The sequence below is a fragment of the Rhodnius prolixus genome, unplaced genomic scaffold (genome assembly GCF_049639745.1).
Source record: "Rhodnius prolixus isolate KJV_2025 unplaced genomic scaffold, Rpr scaffold_17, whole genome shotgun sequence".
Classification (NCBI taxonomy): Eukaryota; Metazoa; Arthropoda; class Insecta; order Hemiptera; family Reduviidae; genus Rhodnius; species Rhodnius prolixus.
The window spans coordinates 3,645,694-3,668,103 of NW_027411626.1; the positions used below are offsets into that span (position 1 = coordinate 3,645,694).

Here is a 22,410-nt window from a genome sequence, read left to right on the forward strand (position 1 = left end):
CCATATCTCTTTATCTATTATCTCTAAAACATTGCGATCGTTACCAGTTATAGAGCTTTCTTTTCTCTACAATTGGGCAGAGAGTTCATTTAATTCTAAACAATACCAAGAGAGATATAGAGCTTTGAAATTTGAACGTATTTGAAAACCACCAAAATTTAACCTTCCATATCTCTTTATCTATTATCTCTAAAACATTGCGATCGTTACCAGTTATAGAGCTTTCTTTTCTCTACAATTGGGCAGAGAGTTCATTTAATTCTAAACAATACCAAGAGAGATATAGAGGTTTGAAATTTGAACGTATTTGAAAACCACCAAAATTTATCCTTCCATATCACTTTATCTATTATCTCTAAAACATTGCGATCGTTACCAGTTATAGAGCTTTCTTTTCTCTACAATTGGGCAGAGAGTTCATTTAATTCTAAACAATACCAAGAGAGATATAGAGCTTTGAAATTTGAACGTATTTGAAAACCACCAAAATTTAACCTTCCATATCTCATTACCTATTATCTCTAAAACATTGCGATCGTTACCAGTTATAGAGCTTTCTTTTCTCTACAATTGGGCAGAGAGTTCATTTAATTCTAAACAATACCAAGAGAGATATAGAGCTTTGAAATTTGAACGTATTTGAAAACCACCAAAATTTAACCTTCCATATCTCTTTATCTATTATCTCTAAAACATTGCGATCGTTACCAGTTATAGAGCTTTCTTTTCTCTACAATTGGGCAGAGAGTTCATTTAATTCTAAACAATACCAAGAGAGATATAGAGCTTTGAAATTTGAACGTATTTGAAAACCACCAAAATTTAACCTTCCATATCACTTTATCTATTATCTCTAAAACATTGCGATCGTTACCAGTTATAGAGCTTTCTTTTCTCTACAATTGGGCAGAGAGTTCATTTAATTCTAAACAATACCAAGAGAGATATAGATCTTTTAAATTTGAACGTATTTGAAAACCACCAAAATTTAACCTTCCATATCTCTTTATCTATTATCTCTAAAACATTGCGATCGTTACCAGTTATAGAGCTTTCTTTTCTCTACAATTGGGCAGAGAGTTCATTTAATTCTAAACAATACCAAGAGAGATATAGAGCTTTGAAATTTGAACGTATTTGAAAACCACCAAAATTTAACCTTCCATATCTCTTTATCTATTTTCTCTAAAACATTGCGATCGTTACCAGTTATAGAGCTTTCTTTTCTGTACAATTGGGCAGAGAGTTCATTTAATTCTGAACAATACCAAGAGAGATATAGAGCTTTGAAATTTGAACCTATTTGAAAACCACCAAAATTTAACCTTCCATATCTCTTTATCTATTAACTCTAAAACATTGCGATCGTTACCAGTTATAGAGCTTTCTTTTCTCTACACTTGGGCAGAGAGTTCATTTTATTCTAAACAATACCAAGAGAGATATAGAGCTTTGAATTTTGAACGTATTTGAAAACCACCAAAAGTTAGCATTCTCTATCTCATTACCTATTATCTCTAAAACATTGCGATCGTTACCAGTTATAGAGCTTTCTTTTCTCTACAATTGGGCAGAGAGTTCATTTTATTCTAAACAATACCAAGAGAGATATAGAGCTTTGAAATTTGAACGTATTTGAAAACCACCAAAATTTAACCTTCTATATCTCTTTATCTATTATCTCTAAAACATTGCGATCGTTACCAGTTATAGAGCTTTCTTTTCTCTACAATTGGGCAGAGAGTTCATTTAATTCTAAACAATACCAAGAGAGATATAGAGCTTTGAAATTTGAACGTATTTGAAAACCACCAAAATTTAACCTTCCATATCTCATTATCTATTATCTCTAAAACATTGCGATCGTTACCAGTTATAGAGCTTAGTTTTCTCTACAATTCAGTAAAGAATTCATTTAATTATAAACAATAACAAGAGAGATATAGGGGTTTGAAATTTGAACGTATTTAAAAACAACCAAAAGTTAACCTTCCATATCTCATTACCTATTATCTCTAAAACATTGCGATAGTTACCGGTTATAGAGCTTTCTTATCTCTACAATTAGGCAGAGAGTTCATTTAATTCTGACCAATACCAAGAGAGATATAGAGGATTGAAATTTGAACCTATTTGAAAACCACCAAAAGTTAGCATTCTCTATCTCATTACCTATTATCTCTAAAACAGATACCAGTTATAGAGCTTTCTTTTCTCTACAATTCAGTAAAGAATTCTTTTAATTATAAACAATAGAGATATAGAGATATAGGGCAGAGAGTTCATTTAATTCTAAACAATACCAAGAGAGATATAGAGCTTTGAAATTTGAACGTATTTGAAAACCACCAAAATTTAACCTTCCATATCTCTTTATCTATTTTCTCTAAAACATTGCGATCGTTACCAGTTATAGAGCTTTCTTTTCTCTACAATTGGGCAGAGAGTTCATTTAATTCTGAACAATACCAAGAGAGATATAGAGCTTTGAAATTTGAACCTATTTGAAAACCACCAAAATTTAACCTTCCATATCTCTTTATCTATTAACTCTAAAACATTGCGATCGTTACCAGTTATAGAGCTTTCTTTTCTCTACAATTGGGCAGAGAGTTCATTTTATTCTAAACAATACCAAGAGAGATATAGAGCTTTGAATTTTGAACGTATTTGAAAACCACCAAAATTTAACCTTCCATATCTCTTTATCTATTATCTCTAAAACATTGCGATCGTTACCAGTTATAGAGCTTTCTTTTCTCTACAATTGGGCAGAGAGTTCATTTAATTCTAAACAATACCAAGAGAGATATAGAGCTTTGAAATTTGAACGTATTTGAAAACCACCAAAATTTAACCTTCCATATCTCTTTATCTATCATCTCTAAAACATTGCGATCGTTACCAGTTATAGAGCTTTCTTTTCTCTACAATTGGGCAGAGAGCTCATTTAATTCTAAACAATACCAAGAGAGATATAGAGCTTTGAAATTTGAACGTATTTGAAAACCACCAAAATTTAACCTTCCATATCACTTTATCTATTATCTCTAAAACATTGCGATCGTTACCAGTTATAGAGCTTTCTTTTCTCTACAATTGGGCAGAGAGTTCATTTAATTCTAAACAATACCAACAGAGATATAGAGCTTTGAAATTTGAACGTATTTGAAAACCACCAAAATTTAACCTTCCATATCTCATTACCTATTATCTCTAAAACATTGCGATCGTTACCAGTTATAGAGCTTTCTTTTCTCTACAATTGGGCAGAGAGTTCATTTAATTCTAAACAATACCAAGAGAGATATAGAGCTTTGAAATTTGAACGTATTTGAAAACCACCAAAATTTAACCTTCTATATCTCTTTATCTATTATCTCTAAAACATTGCGATCGTTACCAGTTATAGAGCTTTCTTTTCTCTACAATTGGGCAGAGAGTTCATTTAATTCTGAACAATACCAAGAGAGATATAGAGCTTTGAAATTTGAACGTATTTGAAAACCACCAAAATTTAACCTTCCATATCTCTTTATCTATTATCTCTAAAACATTGCGATCGTTACCAGTTATAGAGCTTTCTTTTCTCTACAATTGGGCAGAGAGTTCATTTAATTCTAAACAATACCAAGAGAGATATAGAGCTTTGAAATTTGAACGTATTTGAAAACCACCAAAATTTAACCTTCCATATCTCTTTATCTATTATCTCTAAAACATTGCGATCGTTACCAGTTATAGAGCTTTCTTTTCTCTACAATTGGGCAGAGAGTTCATTTAATTCTAAACAATACCAAGAGAGATATAGAGCTTTGAAATTTGAACGTATTTGAAAACCACCAAAATTTAACCTTCCATATCTCTTTATCTATTATCTCTAAAACATTGCGATCGTTACCAGTTATAGAGCTTTCTTTTCTCTACAATTGGGCAGAGAGTTCATTTAATTCTAAACAATACCAAGAGAGATATAGAGGTTTGAAATTTGAACGTATTTGAAAACCACCAAAATTTAACCTTCCATATCACTTTATCTATTATCTCTAAAACATTGCGATCGTTACCAGTTATAGAGCTTTCTTTTCTCTACAATTGGGCAGAGAGTTCATTTAATTCTAAACAATACCAAGAGAGATATAGAGCTTTGAAATTTGAACGTATTTGAAAACAACCAAAATTTAACCTTCCATATCTCATTACCTATTATCTCTAAAACATTGCGATCGTTACCAGTTATAGAGCTTTCTTTTCTCTACAATTGGGCAGAGAGTTCATTTAATTCTAAACAATACCAAGAGAGATATAGAGCTTTGAAATTTGAACGTATTTGAAAACCACCAAAATTTAACCTTCCATATCTCTTTATCTATTATCTCTAAAACATTGCGATCGTTACCAGTTATAGAGCTTTCTTTTCTCTACAATTGGGCAGAGAGTTCATTTAATTCTAAACAATACCAAGAGAGATATAGAGCTTTGAAATTTGAACGTATTTGAAAACCACCAAAATTTAACCTTCCATATCACTTTATCTATTATCTCTAAAACATTGCGATCGTTACCAGTTATAGAGCTTTCTTTTCTCTACAATTGGGCAGAGAGTTCATTTAATTCTAAACAATACCAAGAGAGATATAGATCTTTGAAATTTGAACGTATTTGAAAACCACCAAAATTTAACCTTCCATATCTCTTTATCTATTATCTCTAAAACATTGCGATCGTTACCAGTTATAGAGCTTTCTTTTCTCTACAATTGGGCAGAGAGTTCATTTAATTCTAAACAATACCAAGAGAGATATAGAGCTTTGAAATTTGAACGTATTTGAAAACCACCAAAATTTAACCTTCCATATCTCTTTATCTATTTTCTCTAAAACATTGCGATCGTTACCAGTTATAGAGCTTTCTTTTCTCTACAATTGGGCAGAGAGTTCATTTAATTCTGAACAATAACAAGAGAGATATAGAGCTTTGAAATTTGAACCTATTTGAAAACCACCAAAATTTAACCTTCCATATCTCTTTATCTATTAACTCTAAAACATTGCGATCGTTACCAGTTATAGAGCTTTCTTTTCTCTACAATTGGGCGGAGAGTTCATTTTATTCTAAACAATACCAAGAGAGATATAGAGCTTTGAATTTTGAACGTATTTGAAAACCACCAAAAGTTAGCATTCTCTATCTCATTACCTATTATCTCTAAAACATTGCGATCGTTACCAGTTATAAAGCTTTCTTTTCTCTACAATTGGGCAGAGAGTTCATTTAATATCAATTTAGGACAAATATTCTAAAATTGGCCGGATAAGTGATGTAAAAAGTAAATATAGGATTTCATGTTTTTGGAAAATTGATTGTTAAAACAAGACATTAAGACAAAATAACAAGTCATTCAGTTTCAATGACAGTTTGAACTTTAAAGAATAAAATTACTGAATGTTTAGATAAATTAAGATTTTAATCTTTTACTCTGAGAGCCTTTTGATTGAAAATTAAAATTTATAGTATAACAAAGTAAGTGTAGAGTTTCCTGCCTGCTAGTAATTATTGGTGGATGCCAGAAATATAAATGAAATGTTAGGTACCAACTGATTTGTAGTCCTTTTATCGTACAATCAACGCTTAACTTTTTAAGTATTTGTTAAGGAGATAAAGTTAATGATTGCAAGATTGTACCAAAATAATGGAGGTCTTGCTGTTAGTTGATGTCTTGGCCACCAGGCAGCAGGAGCTACTTGATCTGAATTAGTTCCCGTTTTGGTTACCAGACGCTGACAGTGGTTATTGCTGCGCTCTGTTTTTCACTTTTAGAACTTGATACAGTGAAGTAAGTGTCGCCCTCTATTGGCTACTGGCATCACCATCAGAAACTAAAATTGAATAAGAATCTCTTTCTCTGGAGTGAACACTCTCACATTTGGCAAAAGTTGACTCGGTAATCTTCCCGACAATTAAGTCCCAAGAAGTGCCCCAAAAACGAATTGTTTTAGAATAAATTTTTCGTTTCTACGTCACAGTGAATACAGACACTAATTTGAAAAAGAAAAATCACTTTTCCTGGCCCTGGGAAATTTCAAAAGGGATACTTCCAGAGAAAATCTAAAATCTGTACGATTACAATACTTTCTCCCGTGGATTAGGAGATAATGAAAATTAAATTAGGCAATGATTATTTTCTAAATTTTAATAATAAAATAGAAGTATTTTTTATCCCATTTTATTACTTTTTTTCTCTTTTTTTTCTTAAAGGTTATTTTACAAAATGTATTCCATTGAAAATATGAACTTTCAACCACCTTGGCGGACATTAGCAGAACTGGTACATTTAATGACATTTTTCTCCATTAATTCTTATTATCGTAGCCCTCATTGTCGATGATATATTGATTTATCTGCTTAATTCTATTATTAAAATTCACGATATAAGTTTGTTTGTAGTTCGTAGTGTTATTATTGTATGGTTCTACATGGTGGTAAAGTGTTTGTTGTTTGTTGTTGTTCGCTTGGATGGTTTGTTCTTTTCGTTGTTTTCTGCAACAATCATGGCAGTTATCAACGTTGTGGTTTTGTTCTTCGCACTTGTTCATAATTTTCCTTTCCACCAGTCCGTCCACCCTTAAGGTGTAGAAAGATAGTAAGGCATCTTCCAACTGGGCAGTGTTGTCATGATTATAACTGTTTTGTCTATCAGTGTTGTCGTTTTGGTTCACCACTGTATAGCAAGTGAATATCGATTTGGACTTATTACTCCTCTTTTCAAGTTCTGGAGAGATTGTTGTTGCCGGAGAAGACTGCAGTAGACCGGTGTCTAGTGTGTTTATAGACGGCCCGCTGTACACAAAGAAATTCTCTAACGGCTCATTCACTTTATCAGTAATTTTAGTGACATTCTTGGAAACATGGAAAGTATCGTTGTTTTTCTCTGGAGAAAATTTTACAATTTGTTTAGCTTTATCTTCGCTAATTTTCCTAATTTGTTTTTGCTTCGCTACCAACATTTTTTCAACATAAATGTGATTGAAACCGACCTGTAGATTCTTACTCGACAAGTTTTCTAGCACTTTTCTTGGTTTGCTCTGTGAGATTGCATAAGCTGTTTGGCACTGTTTGGATGTTTGCTTGTTACGACGTGTGCCGGTAGTTACTAATGATTGAGCATTATCTTTGCGCGGACTGTTCTTCGTGGCCATCTTGTTTAAACTGCAACTACATCCTACTATTGAATTTCTTTTCATTTCACCATCTTGACCAGTTTGGGGATACGAGTTTGGATTATAATTTTTTCCCTTGAATATGTAATAATTACAATTTCTATGTGCGGCAGATTGTTGCAGATTGATTGTCTGTGTACCAGCCGTTGACGTTTCCTTGATGTGACGTTTACTACGCTCCAATGATGAAACTATTTTTGGATCATATCTCTTTGGTTTATTACGATATGAATTCATCTTCTTTGCAGCACTTACAGTTTTGCGTTTAGTTTTCACGCTGATCGTCTTTTGAGCTGTATTTTCTAGGTTTTCCTCTTTTTTCGAGGTTACTGGGTATCTACATAAATGTGCCATGTCATTGTTATTTCGACTAGGCTTTTCTTTATCGTTGAACTTTCCTCTATTATTTTCCTCCCATTGAAGGGCGTCTTTGTCGAGGATTTTATTAAAAAATAGATAGTTCGATTTGTAAAATACAACTGAATCAGATTTAGTTCTTTTTAATAAACGTTTACGACAAATACAGTCCACAGTTTTCTCCCACATGTTCCTATTCTTCGCGGAAGATGCGCCAGTATAGTCCGGATGTAATAGTTTCCAATCTAAGCTCCCAGAACGTTTTTTCCTGTACGGGTTTTCAACATTACTAAATCTGACACTGTTAATCAATTTAGTAAAAATGCCCGTATGGCGTTTTTTCTCATTTAAATATTTTTTATATTTTAAATTTCCTTGTGATTTAGTTTTTTTATTATTAAAAATTTTCTTATTCTTATTACTAGTAATAAAAAAAGATTTAATACTATCGTAAAATTTCGAACGTCTTGACGAATTAGTGTTGACTATGTTGGAGGGAGAAACTTGTCTTTCTAGAGTAGACCAGTCTGTGGTGCTGGTCACGTCGAAGGATTCTGTATTCAGCCAGTGGTTCACGTAGTCGGCGTACGGTTTGTTCTTAGCTTTGCAACAAACAGGGCCATTGTTTACACCAATCATGGAACGGATCTGCAAGCAGATAATTTAGAAGAATGAGATGCGAGTCGGTTATTTTGTTGACATTTTACTTTCGCTAAGCCCTCGTTAATGGGAAGTGTTGTAATCGTGAAGATTTTTCTCCGGGAAAATCAGTTTAGAGTGAGGAAAAGTTGTTTCTTCCGAATGGTCTGTGTGTAACATATTTATTAGTGCCTGCAACCGTAGTGCACCCTGGTTAAACCCCTCGTAATTATGGGGGCTAGCAAAGGGGTTCTTCTGCACAACCGTGGAGAGCCAAATGAGCAAGATCTTCAGACTCATTCAAGCTCTGCGCGGGCAGGTACCAAGGTCACAAGTAGCGTTCCTACTCCACACCCTCATTGCCAATGCCTGATCACTTCCTCTAACAATGTCCAATCCTCGATGTGTTCAAGGTGAACCTATTACTCTAGAGGGCTCCCAGATCTACTTAGAGACCTCCTCTTGGTGCAGAATTTTGAACGTTTCTATAGTTATGTCAACGCTCTAGTTTTCTATTGCCTTTTTTAATTTAAACTAATAAAATATTAAAACTTATTTTGCCCTATTTATTATTACTATTTTTTGATTTGTGATCTATTAATCCATTTAATTACATCTTTTACTTTTCTTTGCTGTTTTATAGCGATGTAGATAATCGAAGATAATTACTTTACCTGTTCTTTCTTTTAATTTCAAATTTTGATTGTCATTTTCGAAAAATATTGCGAATTTTACAAAACTTGTAACATGCATGGCGTTTCAATATCTGTAAATGAGTATGTGGAGACACGTAATATGATGGATAAGTAAACAGCTCTACACTGGGTAGAGTATCAGCGCGCCTCATTGCGTTTTTGCACTCCTAACCTTAAAATTATGCAATGGTCTCTTGAATTTGTGGACCCCCACGTTGAGAACATTGGTCTAAGTGGTCAGTTATGTGAATCGAAATTAAATAGTTGGACCGTTAGATGTTTGTAATATGCTACGCTAAGTTAACTTCGAGATTATCGCAAAAACGGTAACTTCCTTTAAAATAAAACCTTTGCTTCCGGTTGGTATATTTTCTTTTTTTTAACCAAAACCTGATAACAACCAAAGGAAACATCACATCCACCATTTTCAAGAAAACTCTCTTTTTTTTTCTTTTTCAGACTCAAAGAACACAAAGCATTCAGTATTATTTTTAGTGAATACGTAATATTGAAAATTCTTTGCGATCACAATACTTCCACTTGAAGAAGGGGTACGAAAATATAAATATACTTTAAAATGCCTACCACCTTGCGATGTTTCGAAGACGCTAGTCTTCATTTATTTCCCAATTCTTCTACATACAAAGGTCGGATAGTCTCGTTTTCGCATAATTTAGATGAAAACCAACTCATAACAGTTAACTGACTAAGCAACTAATATTTCTAGAAAATATGTAACATGTGATTAAGAAATTGTCACATCTGTGATTAGTTGAAGTTGCACTTTCAAAATGACTTGAAAATATTCAATATTAATGAATATTGATCAATCACTAATCAATTTATACTAACTAGGTAAGGAAGGTTTACACACATATAAACACCTTATCACTCAAACTTGATTTTATTCTTCGTAAAATTGCAGTAAATTGAAACTGGAGTATCTGTGAAGGTTACCAGATTGTTCGGTAATTATCGATCAATCGATGTATACAGAATGGATTTTTCATTATCTCGATTTTTTTCTCGAAATAGGTTTGTAATTTTTTCTTTTTAAACTGAATAGTGATTGTAAAAATAGGAGTCCACAACTTCTATTTGAAACATTACAGAACATCTCGTTAATATTTTATATAAAAATCTGTTGATGGAGGAATTACGAAGCACGCACGGCAACACGGTTTTTAGTAACACAGAATAGATTACCATGACAACGAAAAATAACTGTATTAGTGCGTCAAAATATGTCCCTGATGTTTTTTTAATAAACTGAATATTTTTTTGGTGTTCCAGACGGAATAAAAATATAGTATAATTTGGAGTGCCGCGATTGGAGTAAGGTTGCTACACTATAACCTTCGCCATAGCTAGTCGTCCTCACAGAGTGGCGTCATTTCAAAAACCAACTCTCAGTAACTCCTGCCCAAGTCGCTGCCAATGTTGAATACCATTATTAATAAAACACTAATAAGACCAAAATAATAATCTGTATCACAGAAGCAGAATTACCAAAATAATAATCTGTATCACAGAAGCAGAATTACCAAAGCTAAAACCCGGAACTTACAACAATATTACTGCTTAACCAAGTACTTTAACGACTCAATAAACTTTATAGCCCAATTTGTGCGACCCATATTTTCCATCGTTCTCTTCCGCAGTCTTGAGTGCTTTAATTTCTGGAACATAGTGGTTTGAGACATATTTCTGCCTGTGTGCTCTGGACTAGATGGCGCATTATTCGCTTTAGGAGTTCATACGAGGCTCTAACAATGTGATTAAAATCTGTTGTATAGCCTCAACTACTTTCAATTACAGTCAGTACCCTTGATAAGAGCCATAAAACCTTTTTGTTAGCCTTTAAAGGTTGTAAACCATCCTGATCCCTTTCTTTATCCCTTATAATCAGGTGACGCCCAGTTCCTGCCCAACTTCCGCATCCTCTAGAACTGAATCTCGCTGACAGAAAGTTGCTCTTAGTGTATGGTAATGCCTGTGGGAATTAAGGGAACATCTTGGGAGCATTAATTGAGAAGGGATTACTGAATTTTATTTTAAGGGAAAAAAATACGTTTTAAAATTTAAACAAAACTTATGCCTAGAAATGGAGCCGACGGGTGCCTCTCATGTAAATTGGGATGTAGCTGACGCCTAGTTGTAACCGAAAATTATTGCATGAACGTGACAACTAAGAGGCGTAGTACAAACTGGATCTCTTTTTTTCTTTTTTTTTTACAGACTCCTGCTCCTTGGAGTCCGCTCCTACGTGCTGCAGTCTGACGTCATACCGCCTACCCGTGCCGCCCCACACAATCATGTATGACTGACAGCGTTAATTCTTTATCGGCGTATTATGATATCAATCCAGCCCTTTAATGCATGCAATCTGTTTTTCTTTTAAGTTCGTCATTGTTCGTAAGCTTTCGCACGATAGTATTTTTTTTAACGTTCTCCTAGGTAAGAGGTGTAGCGGTACAGTCAAATTTTGTAGTTGACTACTATTTTTTAACGCAAATACCTGTTTGAAGCACAACTGAGTACACAAAAAAAGTGGTTTTTACTGTATGTTTGTCCACTTGTAAAGTTCTAGCACTTCCGTTTGAAACGTTTTCCTGGGGGAAATTCGATTGTGGAAAATTGCGGCGATTGGGTTTTTCTATAAATTTCTATTTCAGTGTGGACCTTAATCTATTTTGCTATTAATAAGCATTCAAAATGTAACCAATATTCCCAATATGTTGAAAATTATTTATTAGTTGAGCATATTTAGCCCATACACTGAAATGGCGCTCTAAAGAAAAGTCCAAACAATCATCTTCCCTCACAGATATGGCTTAAAGATCCTTTTTCTTTTCTCAACTTCTTTTAAGAAATGAAAGAATTTTCTTTTCAAATTTTTCAAATAAAATACATTCGTTTTAAAGCCCCCCTCCTATAAAATTGATTGGCTAATCGAATCTTTCTAGGGTCTTTTTTCAAGTAAAAGTCGAAGAACTCTCTACACACAATAGTTACACCAAGTTTCAATGAAATCATGAGAGACGTTACTGAGAAAATCTCAAATAACTAATGGGAAAAAAATCGATATATTGTATCGGTTGGCTAATATCGTCGGGTTCGATTGTGGCACCTAAAGCAAGTATGAAATTTGAAATTATCTGTGACTTTTCATTTTGTTGGGGGGCACGCCACAAACTTACTCAGACTTGTACACAAAACAAAGTGAAGTGTAAAATTTCCACTTTGCTTTCGAATTTATAGGAGGGGGGCTTTAAAACGAATGTATTTTCTTTGAAAAACTTGAAAAGAAAATTCTTTCATTTCTTAAAAGAAGTTGAGAAAAGAAAAAGGATCTTTAGCCCGTTAATAAATCTTTCATTTTCATGTTTGTACCATGTTTTGGATAAAAAGTTGCATTGTTGCCCTTGAACTGAATTCAAAAAAAGGGCGTATGTTAAGGTCTACCTGCAAAACTGCAGTTTTCTTGGAAGTAGTACTCAGCTGTTACCTTGCAGTGGGTCCGGGATATGGAGATCTACAGACAAAGCTCTTGGAAAAAAATGCTCCCATTTCCTGCATAATAAAAACAAATATTACGTAGAATTCTAAAAATAAGACCTGGTTTAATACTTAAATAGAAAATATGCCATATAATGCAGGATAAGAAAACAACAATGGCGAAGGAAAACGGTGGAAATATTTACAGTATTATGCAATGTTGTTATGCAAGTGGTAATATTGTATAATCATTGGCGAATCACTGTTTGTTACGGAGGGAGTTTAACTCTGCTATCGCCCTTCACAAAGGTCATCTTCTGTTACGGGACACCCTAGTACTTCTATTCTTATCGTGGACGATGTAAGATTGTTTTAAGTAACTCGAGTACTTTTGAACATTTAAGTCGATTATGTGTACTTAAGTAGTACATACCCAGGGGTTTGCCAGGAGAGTTAGATAAGGGTAAATTATTTATTCCCTTCCCTTCGTTTAGGATACAACACAATCAGATTCTTTAACAAATAATTTAGGCAACATGATTTATTAAACCACGGCGACTCGGAGGGTTTTGCTAAGGCTCCCTAAAGACTTGCCGGTTTCAGGAGACTTAAGACTTTAAAGATGTACTTTAAAGGTAAAGCAAGAAGGCACGAGGTTTTCTTGACCAAAGGGCCAAAACTCTCAGCCCTCCTCATTAAACGAGGAAAATACATGCCGCTTCTTCATGACAAAGGCTCTGCGTTGCAATGTATGTGATTACTCAGTCTGCTGTAGGCCTTAAAGACAACCGATTATGACAACTGTAGGAGCCTTAAGTTCTAAACTCAATTAAAAAAAGTATAGTAAAGTAATTGCCTATTTTTTACGTCCAACTACCAAGTTAGGTGTCGTGGTGTCGTAATAGATTTCTTTTATTAACTATTAAATAAAATCCAAGGCCTAGACCGGGAATCGAACCCAGTACCATAATACATCTTAGCTTTACAGGTATCACCTCTAACCGCTCGGCTACCGTGGCGCCTCCGAACTCAAATTATTTCTATATAGAACAGACTCGAACTGTATCTATTTAGAGACTTTATTCTGTTCAGGCCTTCCCTTACATGTTGTAACTGACATCCTAATAGTTCTTCGTCATTCAACCACAAACTTTTCCTACATTAACTCTTTAGACGCACATCTGAACGTAAACAATACACAGTCCCGATAAATGTTGGCTCCGGAGACAAAAACCCAGAGTAAAAATAAAATAAACAATATGTCGGATTGACGCCATCAACATATTACGTTCAGATGAGCGATTTGTGTTACTGATAACAATGATAAGATATTTTTAAATAAAAAGCAAAACAAAATGTATGATGTAGAAGAGTAATGAGAGGTTAGTTGGTTGGTTTTATATACTGCAGTTGACATGACCGCTCATAAAAATGGTTAATTAAGTAAGTTAATATGTACCCATTTGTGGAATCTATTTTGGTGTAGTGGCTACACTGAATGATGTCCTGGAGCTGACACATGTGACCTGCTGAGTCACGAGTTTTCAGCAAAATCCAGGTGAACACATTTAATAAAATAAAACTAGAATGCATATTTATAGAAGCAATTTTCTCAAGAGGCGCAGACGGCATCATGGCGACTATGGAATCAGTCTTGGATGTAAGAAGGGGATGCCAGATCTACGTGAGAGAAAATAGCAGCAGCCACTTCTGAGAAAATCTTCAAAATTTTGGAAAAAAAAATCGATTCGGTGAAGTGATATTTCCGCTAGAGAAATCTTAATCGATAAGTTCTAGTCTGTAGTCGATTCCCCTATGAGACTAAAATCGAAATATAACATTTCAGCTTCCTCTTTCATCTGTGAGATATTTTTAGCACACATATAAACATACAAACTTTTAAAATGTTTAAATTACCATTTTTTCAGACTCAGGGGGGCCCTCACAATTAGATATTTCCGGTGAAACTAAATTCGAACATTTCCTATTCTAATGAGAGAAATAATACTGTGGCTCACTAAATGGAAAAGCACAAGTTTAAGAATTGTTGCCCTCAAGGATGTCAGGGTCGCTGAAGGAGCAGTTGGTAGACTTCCCTTAGGCGCTCCTGGATTTTAGGGTTGAAGCATGACTTAAATTACAGGTACTTAATAGGAGTTACGGACTATTCAGGAGTTACCTTGAACCTAAATCCAAAATTCAGAAGTGGAAGATGTAGAACTCCGGCTTCTTCGAGTTTTTCTCTGAGATTGTCCAGGCAATCGTCAAAGGATTCCATCTAAATTTGGGCATGACGAGTGTTCAGCCAATTACTTTGGTATAAAGTTTTTTTTCAGAGAACGGTGATGATTCTGTGCGACTTCGTGGAAGTTGACACAGGAAGTGGGTAAATTAATTCCGAAAAGTTTTATTTCCGGTTACGCTATTTTCATTGGAAACTGCCTCATTAAATCCTCCTTGTCAGTGTATAATCGGGGAAGCCTGACCCTTCTCGTCCCTCCTCTGAGCCTTTAATGGAATTTTCCCGGAAAAAAATGTACACAATAAGTTCAAAATAACTCGTAGGAGACATTTTTCAGAAAATACCAAAAGAATAAAAAAAATCTCTTCAGTAATACATCCAGTTTAAGCGATTTTTGAAAACTTCCTGCAATTTTTATTTTTCGAATTATGGTGGCTACGAATAAACAAACTGCCGGATCTATAGAGAAAACTACTTATGTTGACTCAGAGAACGGGAAAGCAAATATTTTCACAAAAAACTTGAAAGAGAAAATTTGTTTGATTAAATATATTTTCACTTTGTAAGGGGTGGGTGAAATTAAAAAGCGAATAATCGAGTTTTAAAGTGGTACTTCCAATTCTAACCAGAATCTCTATTATCGATTCTCAGCATCATCAGCGTAACAAAAAAATGTGAACTGTTTCCAGTAAAAAAGTAGGTTTTTGTAAATCTGCCAAACAACAGTGTAACAACATCGAATAGTGGGCAAAGGGATTAATGTACTTCCGGCCGTTATTGGCTACACAGACAGCAACGTCTTATAAGGCAGGACGTCTACAGCAATACTTGGAAAGTTCCATGCTTTCACAAACACAGCTACGGGTCGATCAATAACTGCTGCTACAACATGTATCTTGTAAGAAAAACAACTCAAAGTGTTGTCAACTCCAGCGGGGCAATCAACTCATGGTTGCCAACTGCCCAAATGTCCATTACTAGAATTTATACAGTTAATGATTCACCAGAACTTGTACTTCAAAAGTTACCATTCAGTTTCATTATTGCCTTCATTTCAGTTCCAATATTACAGGTTACCAAACCAATAAACAATTGGTTGTTTTTCAGTCTTTAAATAATTTGTACTTATTTTCTAGTGCCCCCCCCCCGAGAGTAGAATAGTGTAGTGCAGCGGTTCCCAACCTGGGGTACGCGAAAGATTGTTTAGGGGTACGCAAAAAGAAAGTTATTATGGCGGAAGATATAAAAATTATACAGATATATTATTAATGAGAATAAAATTATATAATAAATGATTCCTACAACTTACTTACAAAATTATTATAATAAAACTGAATTACATTTAAATTGTCAAGAATTAAATACTCATTTGATACTGCAGTATTTTTTCGATACCAATATAATATCGAATGATTCGATACCGATATTCAGATTACTGTTAATTTAAAGTTACGATATGTAAAATCAAGAATACGATTATTTATTTTTTTTATTTATATGTACTATATATATTATGTTAGGGGTACACACTAAGGAAACAATCAGGTAAAGGGGTACACTAATGAAAAAAGATTGGGAACCGCTGGTGTAGTGTATCACTGACGGCAACATTGAAAATGGTAGGTTTTATAACCTGCTGCTACAGTGCAATTTCATACAGTTACAGGCGTCTCGTTCGCATCGCTGACTCACGGCAAGACATTAGTCCCCCACTGATTATGTCGTTCAACTTGGTGAATTGTTTGATATCGTAGAGATTTTCCTTTTGTACTTCTTGGACAGTTCCAAGTACTTATTCTTTAGGCGTATCGCAAAATTCTGGGAAGAACAATGGTTTTGGGTGAGTAAAGGTTGTGTAACTCTGAATATTTAGAATTGTAGTGACAAAAGGTCTTACAAGTAAGTGTCCGTACCAGATGCTATTGTGAAATTATTCATTATGTCATTTTATTATACTTAAATATGACATAATACATAACATGTGTGTGAAATAAGACTTTTTTTACTTCAGCCTCGGCGTGTCAAAATTGTATTCAATATTCTCTAGGTCAGGTTAGGGGAGGGACTAGCGGAGTGGTTAGCGAAAACTGGATTTCCAGAAAGACAAACTGTTGACGTGAGTTTTTCTAATGAAACTGAATTTGGTTCAAACTCTCACTAGCTGTAAAGGAAAGTAAAAGATGGAAGGTAAGTTTAGTATAAAATGCACGCTAGAAGCTGGCCCAAGCACGCCAATCGGAAACACCGGAAATAGGAAGAGAAACAAATCTAGTAGGAAATCTAGACGGGTTTCTCCCACTTCCTTTAGTCTATCTTAATGCCTAAAATCAATTTATAAAGATCAATATTTTGTAAACAGTAGTGGCGGAAGTTTACTAATCTCTTCCGCACTGGCCTAATTCCGCTCTAGACAGTCTGGCCACCATGCCATTAAAATATATCTGGCAGACCAGTTCTGCTGATGAAATGGAAAGTTGTGGGCCGAGTTTTCGGTCCATCAGGCTGATATCTGGGTTAACATGAAAGTTTGTATATTAGTTCTAAAAGGCCGACCGCAGTGGTTGGGGGGAGTCGGCTGACCGCAACTTTATTACCATTCTGTCCACATACTTTGTCCTACTTCCTGGGCCGGTACTTCCTGTAAGGCTCGAAGATGTGGACTATTTCTAGAAATTAATATTTTGTGTTGCGAATAATCCGCACTTTAACGGAAAGTTATGAATACTAATATGCCCCGTCACGAGGCACAAACGGCTATTCCCAAAGCAATGCTCACTCTTACTAAAGAAGCTATTTATAAATTAGGTCAGAGGTTACAGAGATTTATTACACGAATCCATTATTAACAACTAGTACTCATCTACTTTAACGAACACCTGAATGTTGTTGCATAACCGAACTGGAGCATGCATTCTAACTCGACCAGCTGCTTTTAATCACATTCTTCAGCTCTAAGCACTCGGTCTTCTGCTCTGGCGAACATTAATCTTTCATTTTTTTTGTGATTAGAGACAAGGTTTATACAGAGGAAACACAAGCGAGGAACATTCGCAAGACTACGCCATTACTTTTGCTTCAAACTTCGAATTGAAACTGACTGTAAAACATAGTAACCTTCAATGGGAACCAGCATGGTATCATGGAGGTCCACACTTTGAAGAAAGGGTGACGCCAACTATTACAGAGTCCGGGTTCTCTCAGAACGTTTCCAACCGAAATGATGGTCATAAGGGAAGTCTAAGTACAAGTGAAACCTCAATAGCGTCGGGAAAATTACAGAAAAATGAAAAAAAAATTTAGTTTAACCATTTTCGCAGTCAAAAATATTTAAAATTAAGGTTATAGAACACGAAGATCTTCTTTTCTTCAATAAGCGAAAAAAAGACGACCTGCCATTTGGAAAAAATCATTTTTGGACGATGGCGAAAAAACTAATATAGAGGGCGGTTCGGAACAATCAGTGGTAGTTCCTCTTTAAATACCATTTTTGGTTAGAAAGATTTGCTTAATGATTTTCCTGTTTTGCTAAAAGAAAATAGAAATGACGGGTTTATAAATGAAGAGCAGCTGGCCATTTATATAGAAGGTCGTGTAGATAAGAAGCTTAGCAGAGAGGTTACAGTATAACAAAGCATTCTAAGAAACAGAGATATCAAAGGAGATGTGTAGGTGTTATTACAACTGTTCCAACCTCTATAGTGGTTCGTCCACATTGATTTAGTGTCCTTCTTATATCACATCATTGTTGTGAAACTGCCAGATTTAGTGCGCCACCAAACCTATATCTGGTACTACAGTCCAGCCACAAGAATCAAACCTCCAACAGCACAATAAATCTATTGGACATTCTTTATGCATCTACCTTCGTCTATGCCCACTCGCAAGACGTTTTCGTCCAACTCTAGTTGGTCAATTTACTTAAAAATGCAGGTAGACGTGGACACCACCATTATTTTGGTGGTTTGAACAGATCCTAAAATTTGTGACTGAATCCCCTTCTAATTAGCCCTTTACTAAAATTGGCAATAATTGATTATTTTTGACGTGAATACGTCTTTAAATTTGAATCATATGGTGGCAATCCAGAAAACTAATGATAACAAAATCGGGGGATACAGTTTTGCATTATAGTTTCGAATCTATCGTCTACATCCAAAATTAAATTAGACCACTCGATAGCTAAAGGATCAAAGAATTTATTACGATAAGCGAGGACTGTGACGCATCGCGCGCGGTGGAGGGGGAAGCGCCGCCATTTTGAGATCATTTTGCTGCGTATCGAGATTTGCAATTGGTATAACTTTTGACTCGGAGAAGCTACGATGTTCGTTTAAGTTTTAATCGTCAGCTGTCGTCACAATCTATCGATTGTATATAAAACATTAGTGTAAAATAGTGACAGGTTATATAATAAGGTGTTAGAATAAAAAAATATTATCAAAAATATATAATGTCGGCCTATACGCGTCGAAAAGCCAAAACCAAATACAAAGATCGTATATGGTTGGAAAGGGCTTCTCAAGAACAATCGAATGGTAAAAGTCGCAAAGCCGGTGGATCGCCATATATCCGCAACACCAATAGCTTCACTGATTGTAATAGAGTTAATACTGACATTTCGGAAATTTATTTGGAAATGAAAGACGCAAAAGCTGGTGATGTCTGTCTAGTAAACGTAAAGGCCAATGGCATCTTCAAATTCGTACTCGGGTGTGTGTATATCCATCCGGGCACAGCGTCAGCAGAAATTAAACTCTTTATGTTATGATCGTTGTTAAAATATTCCAAAAACATCGCTAAAATTATACCCGATTACGAGCCTGATCTTACTACACCAATTATGATAGTTGGAGACTTTAATGTTGATGTCTCACAAAACCGCTCATTGCCCGACTTCATGCTCAGCGAGTTCAATTTGTCTTATATTGAAACTTCTCCAAAACGTTAGGTAATACCTATATTGATTTAACGTTTACCAGAAATCTCAATGTATCTTGTATGCCATTTGTGTCGTACTTTTCGTATCACAGACCTATAATTAATAAAGTTATATTGTAACACAGTAATTATGTGTTTCCTTGATTTCATCCTAAATACATAAATACAAATATTTTATATAAAAAATATAACCCGTTACGTAAACGTATTCACGTCCAACACACGGCCGTGTCCATGACGCAGCCACAGTTTAATTTTTTTGTTGTGTAAAATAGTTTAAAAAATTTAATTTTTTGACCATTTGTAACAAAAATGGTGTCCCGTGAGAAGTGGCCAGCTGCCTTTGTTGAAGCCACTGGGGTCAAAATTCTCGTACAGAGTTTTTTTGTTGTGGGTAATAATAAAGATAATTTATGGAACTAGTTAAAAATTTTTTATTTACGTTGTTATACATGTAATAATACAAAACAGTGGAACTTCTTTCTCTTCAGAGTAGAAACAGTTCTTTAATAAAACTGTTTAAAATTAGATTGTCGACATCAATCGATATTTACTTATAAGAATCGAACAAGGTAACCTATCTATAAACTGACTCTCGCATTTAGCGATTTGGCTGTGAAATTGTTGCCATCAAATTAGTTGAATTGGTCTTGTTTGTTCATTTCGAGTATTTGTTTTTTAATGGTCCTACTGTAGGAGTAATTATTTTCAACTCGTCCATAATTTTAAATAATATTAAAATGTACAACAATGAAGATGAAGATATAATGGTAATTCGAGAAAAAAACATTCAATTATTGAAAGAGGAGGTGAGTATTTTTTTGGTAATAATTATAAAGAAATAATTTAAGAAAATCTAACAAGTTGTCAAACTTCAAAATTTATGGTGTGAATAAGTCACTGTCCGGCAAGGATATCGTTGATAATTATTATAATAATTTTTGAATATGTTCCATAATTCTGGGATCTCCAAATTCCATAAATTTGAAAAGAGTTTTTAAAATCTTTGCCTTAGTTCCAGAAAATATTTGGTTCTGAATTACCACAACCAATTCAAGAAAAACCAAGGCAAAAATCAAAGCGAGTCAGTGGCATTAAAAGTGGTGAAAATGAGGGTCCTCGTAGATCGACTAGATTGATGAAGAAAGAATGGTAGCTAAGAGTGTAAAAGATTACAAGATGAATGCTTTAATTTCATTCTTAACTTGCTAAGTTGCTCATTAGATATGGTTTATTACAGTCTCAGTATTCATCATGAGATAGAAGGCGATATGGGGGATTTACATGTAAGTATTTTGGATATTTACTTTTAAATAGAACTTGCAAAGACTTGCTGGATAGTTCATCCAATTAATTTTATTAATTGGCTTTTGATTTCAGATAATCCGGAGAAAAACAGTGGATAATATCAAAAGGAAAGAAGTACGAGTACAACTCCTGCCGGAACAGGTTACCGAAGATATCTTGCAAAAAATTTATTACAGATCAACTGGCAAAGTTTATGACAGTATTAATGGTACAACATGTCATCAGTGTAGGTTAGTGGAAGTCATTGCTGAGAAAAATTTCAATTTTTTAAAGATAAGTTTAAAAATAAATATAAGTACATGTATGCAGTTATTTTTTTGTTAAAATCTTCAAGAAGTATCTTTTTCAGGCAGAAAACAATAGATGTAAAATCAATTTGTAGGAATGAGAAGTGCTTCGGCCTTAGAGGGCAATTCTGTGGATTTTGTCTTTCAAAAAGATATGGAGAGGATGTTGCAGTTGTTCTTAAAGATCCGGTTGGTATATTGTGTTTACTGTAAAGTAGAGGTGAATTCGCGTCAATACTTACAGTGCTCCTATTTCTGGAAATCGTCTGTTGGACGTAAATCTCATTAATGAAATTACGCTAACTGGTTATTTTTAAAAAATGTTTTTGTTGTGTTCGAAGGGGTGGGGGAGCTAAAGATCGAATTCATAGATAGAACTGTATATTATTTTAGGAATGGCGATGTCCTCCATGTAGAAATGTGTGCAACTGTTCATTGTGTCGAGCAAAACTGGGCAAATCTCCAACCGGAGTCCTTGCGTCTCGAGATCTCATGGATTTACTCAATGAAGAAAGTAATTCAACTTTTCATTCTACAGGAGAGTGATTTTGTTTTTAGATATTTGATAATGTTTAACGATCGATAATGGGAATTCGATATAAATTGTTCTCGAAAATGAAACAGATTTTCAATTTTTTAAATATGTTTCATTTGATTATTAATGTGGCAAACAAAACCAAAAAATTTAATACGAACTTACAAAGGCCAAAATTATTATGGCTTGCCTAATGTGTCTATTGTATTGTTTAATAAATGGTTATCATTACGATTCTTATGTAAATAAGACCAGGCATTTCCTTCCAAAATGACGCTTGATTATGACAACATTCTCTGACCTAACTTTACTTCCGAAAAGATTCAGCAGCGGTTTATCTACTGAACAGCTGCCGGTTGTGCGGCACCCAAATGGACCCAAACTAATGCTTTCTGAACGATTTCGGATTATAATTATTTTATTTCATACTTTGGTCTTGAGGTTTGTGAAAAGTACATTATTAGAAAATCTAAACCAGAATCAAAGCGAACAATCTGTGGCAATGAAATATTTACAATTATAAATATTTAATGTACAAGGAAAAGTCAAGCGCGGGTTGTTTTAATATTCTTGATGCAGACTTAGGAGTGAAGCCTCCTCCAGTTCGTGGTAGGGTGTCTACTTAGCCTCCCAGAGATGACGGGGTCAAGGTCTGCTCCAATTAGTATCGACTTGATATCACCCTGTACTC

At 34.6% G+C, this 22,410-nt stretch overlaps 2 protein-coding genes and 1 long non-coding RNA gene across 5 annotated transcripts; 2 read left to right on the forward strand and 1 right to left on the reverse strand.

Annotated features, from left to right (window-relative positions):
• Window positions 1-6,210: 6,210 nt before the first annotated feature.
• On the reverse strand, window positions 6,211-10,086 carry LOC141459624 (uncharacterized). 3 transcript variants are annotated; one of them, XM_074138879.1, is made up of 3 exons: window positions 9,764-9,782; window positions 9,497-9,634; window positions 6,211-8,225 (listed from the first exon to the last, which is right to left on the reverse strand). In XM_074138879.1, the coding sequence occupies exon 3, from the start codon at window positions 8,214-8,216 to the stop codon at window positions 6,354-6,356; it is 1,863 nt and encodes a 620-aa protein (XP_073994980.1). In that variant the 5' UTR covers window positions 8,217-8,225; window positions 9,497-9,634; window positions 9,764-9,782; the 3' UTR covers window positions 6,211-6,353. The 3 variants fall into 3 exon arrangements, with proteins under 3 accessions (XP_073994980.1, XP_073994979.1, XP_073994978.1); XM_074138878.1 differs by having other exon boundaries at window positions 9,500-10,086; XM_074138877.1 differs by having other exon boundaries at window positions 9,497-10,086.
• Window positions 9,661-14,279, forward strand: LOC141459626 (uncharacterized). Its single transcript, XR_012461540.1, has 3 exons — window positions 9,661-9,766; window positions 9,837-9,946; window positions 14,011-14,279. It is a non-coding gene; the product is annotated as an uncharacterized lncRNA (long non-coding RNA).
• A 5,620-nt stretch (window positions 14,280-19,899) lies between these two features.
• On the forward strand, window positions 19,900-21,953 carry LOC141459719 (cell division cycle-associated 7-like protein). The gene is made up of 6 exons (XM_074139080.1): window positions 19,900-20,398; window positions 20,605-20,741; window positions 20,830-20,875; window positions 20,970-21,127; window positions 21,247-21,373; window positions 21,578-21,953. Exons 1-6 carry the CDS (start codon window positions 20,330-20,332, stop codon window positions 21,728-21,730), a joined length of 690 nt encoding a protein of 229 aa, XP_073995181.1. The 5' UTR covers window positions 19,900-20,329; the 3' UTR covers window positions 21,731-21,953.
• The last annotated feature ends 457 nt before the right edge of the window (window positions 21,954-22,410 follow it).

Coding starts and splice junctions, on each gene's coding strand:
- LOC141459719 (XM_074139080.1), top strand. CDS start 20,330: ATGTACAACAATGAAGATGAAGATATAATGGTAATTCGAGAAAAAAAC. Junction 20,399..20,604: donor TTCAATTATTGAAAGAGGAG/GTGAGTATTTTT, acceptor TCTTTGCCTTAG/TTCCAGAAAATATTTGGTTC. Junction 20,742..20,829: donor AGATTGATGAAGAAAGAATG/GTAGCTAAGAGT, acceptor GGTTTATTACAG/TCTCAGTATTCATCATGAGA.
- LOC141459624 (XM_074138878.1), bottom strand. CDS start 8,216: ATGATTGGTGTAAACAATGGCCCTGTTTGTTGCAAAGCTAAGAACAAA.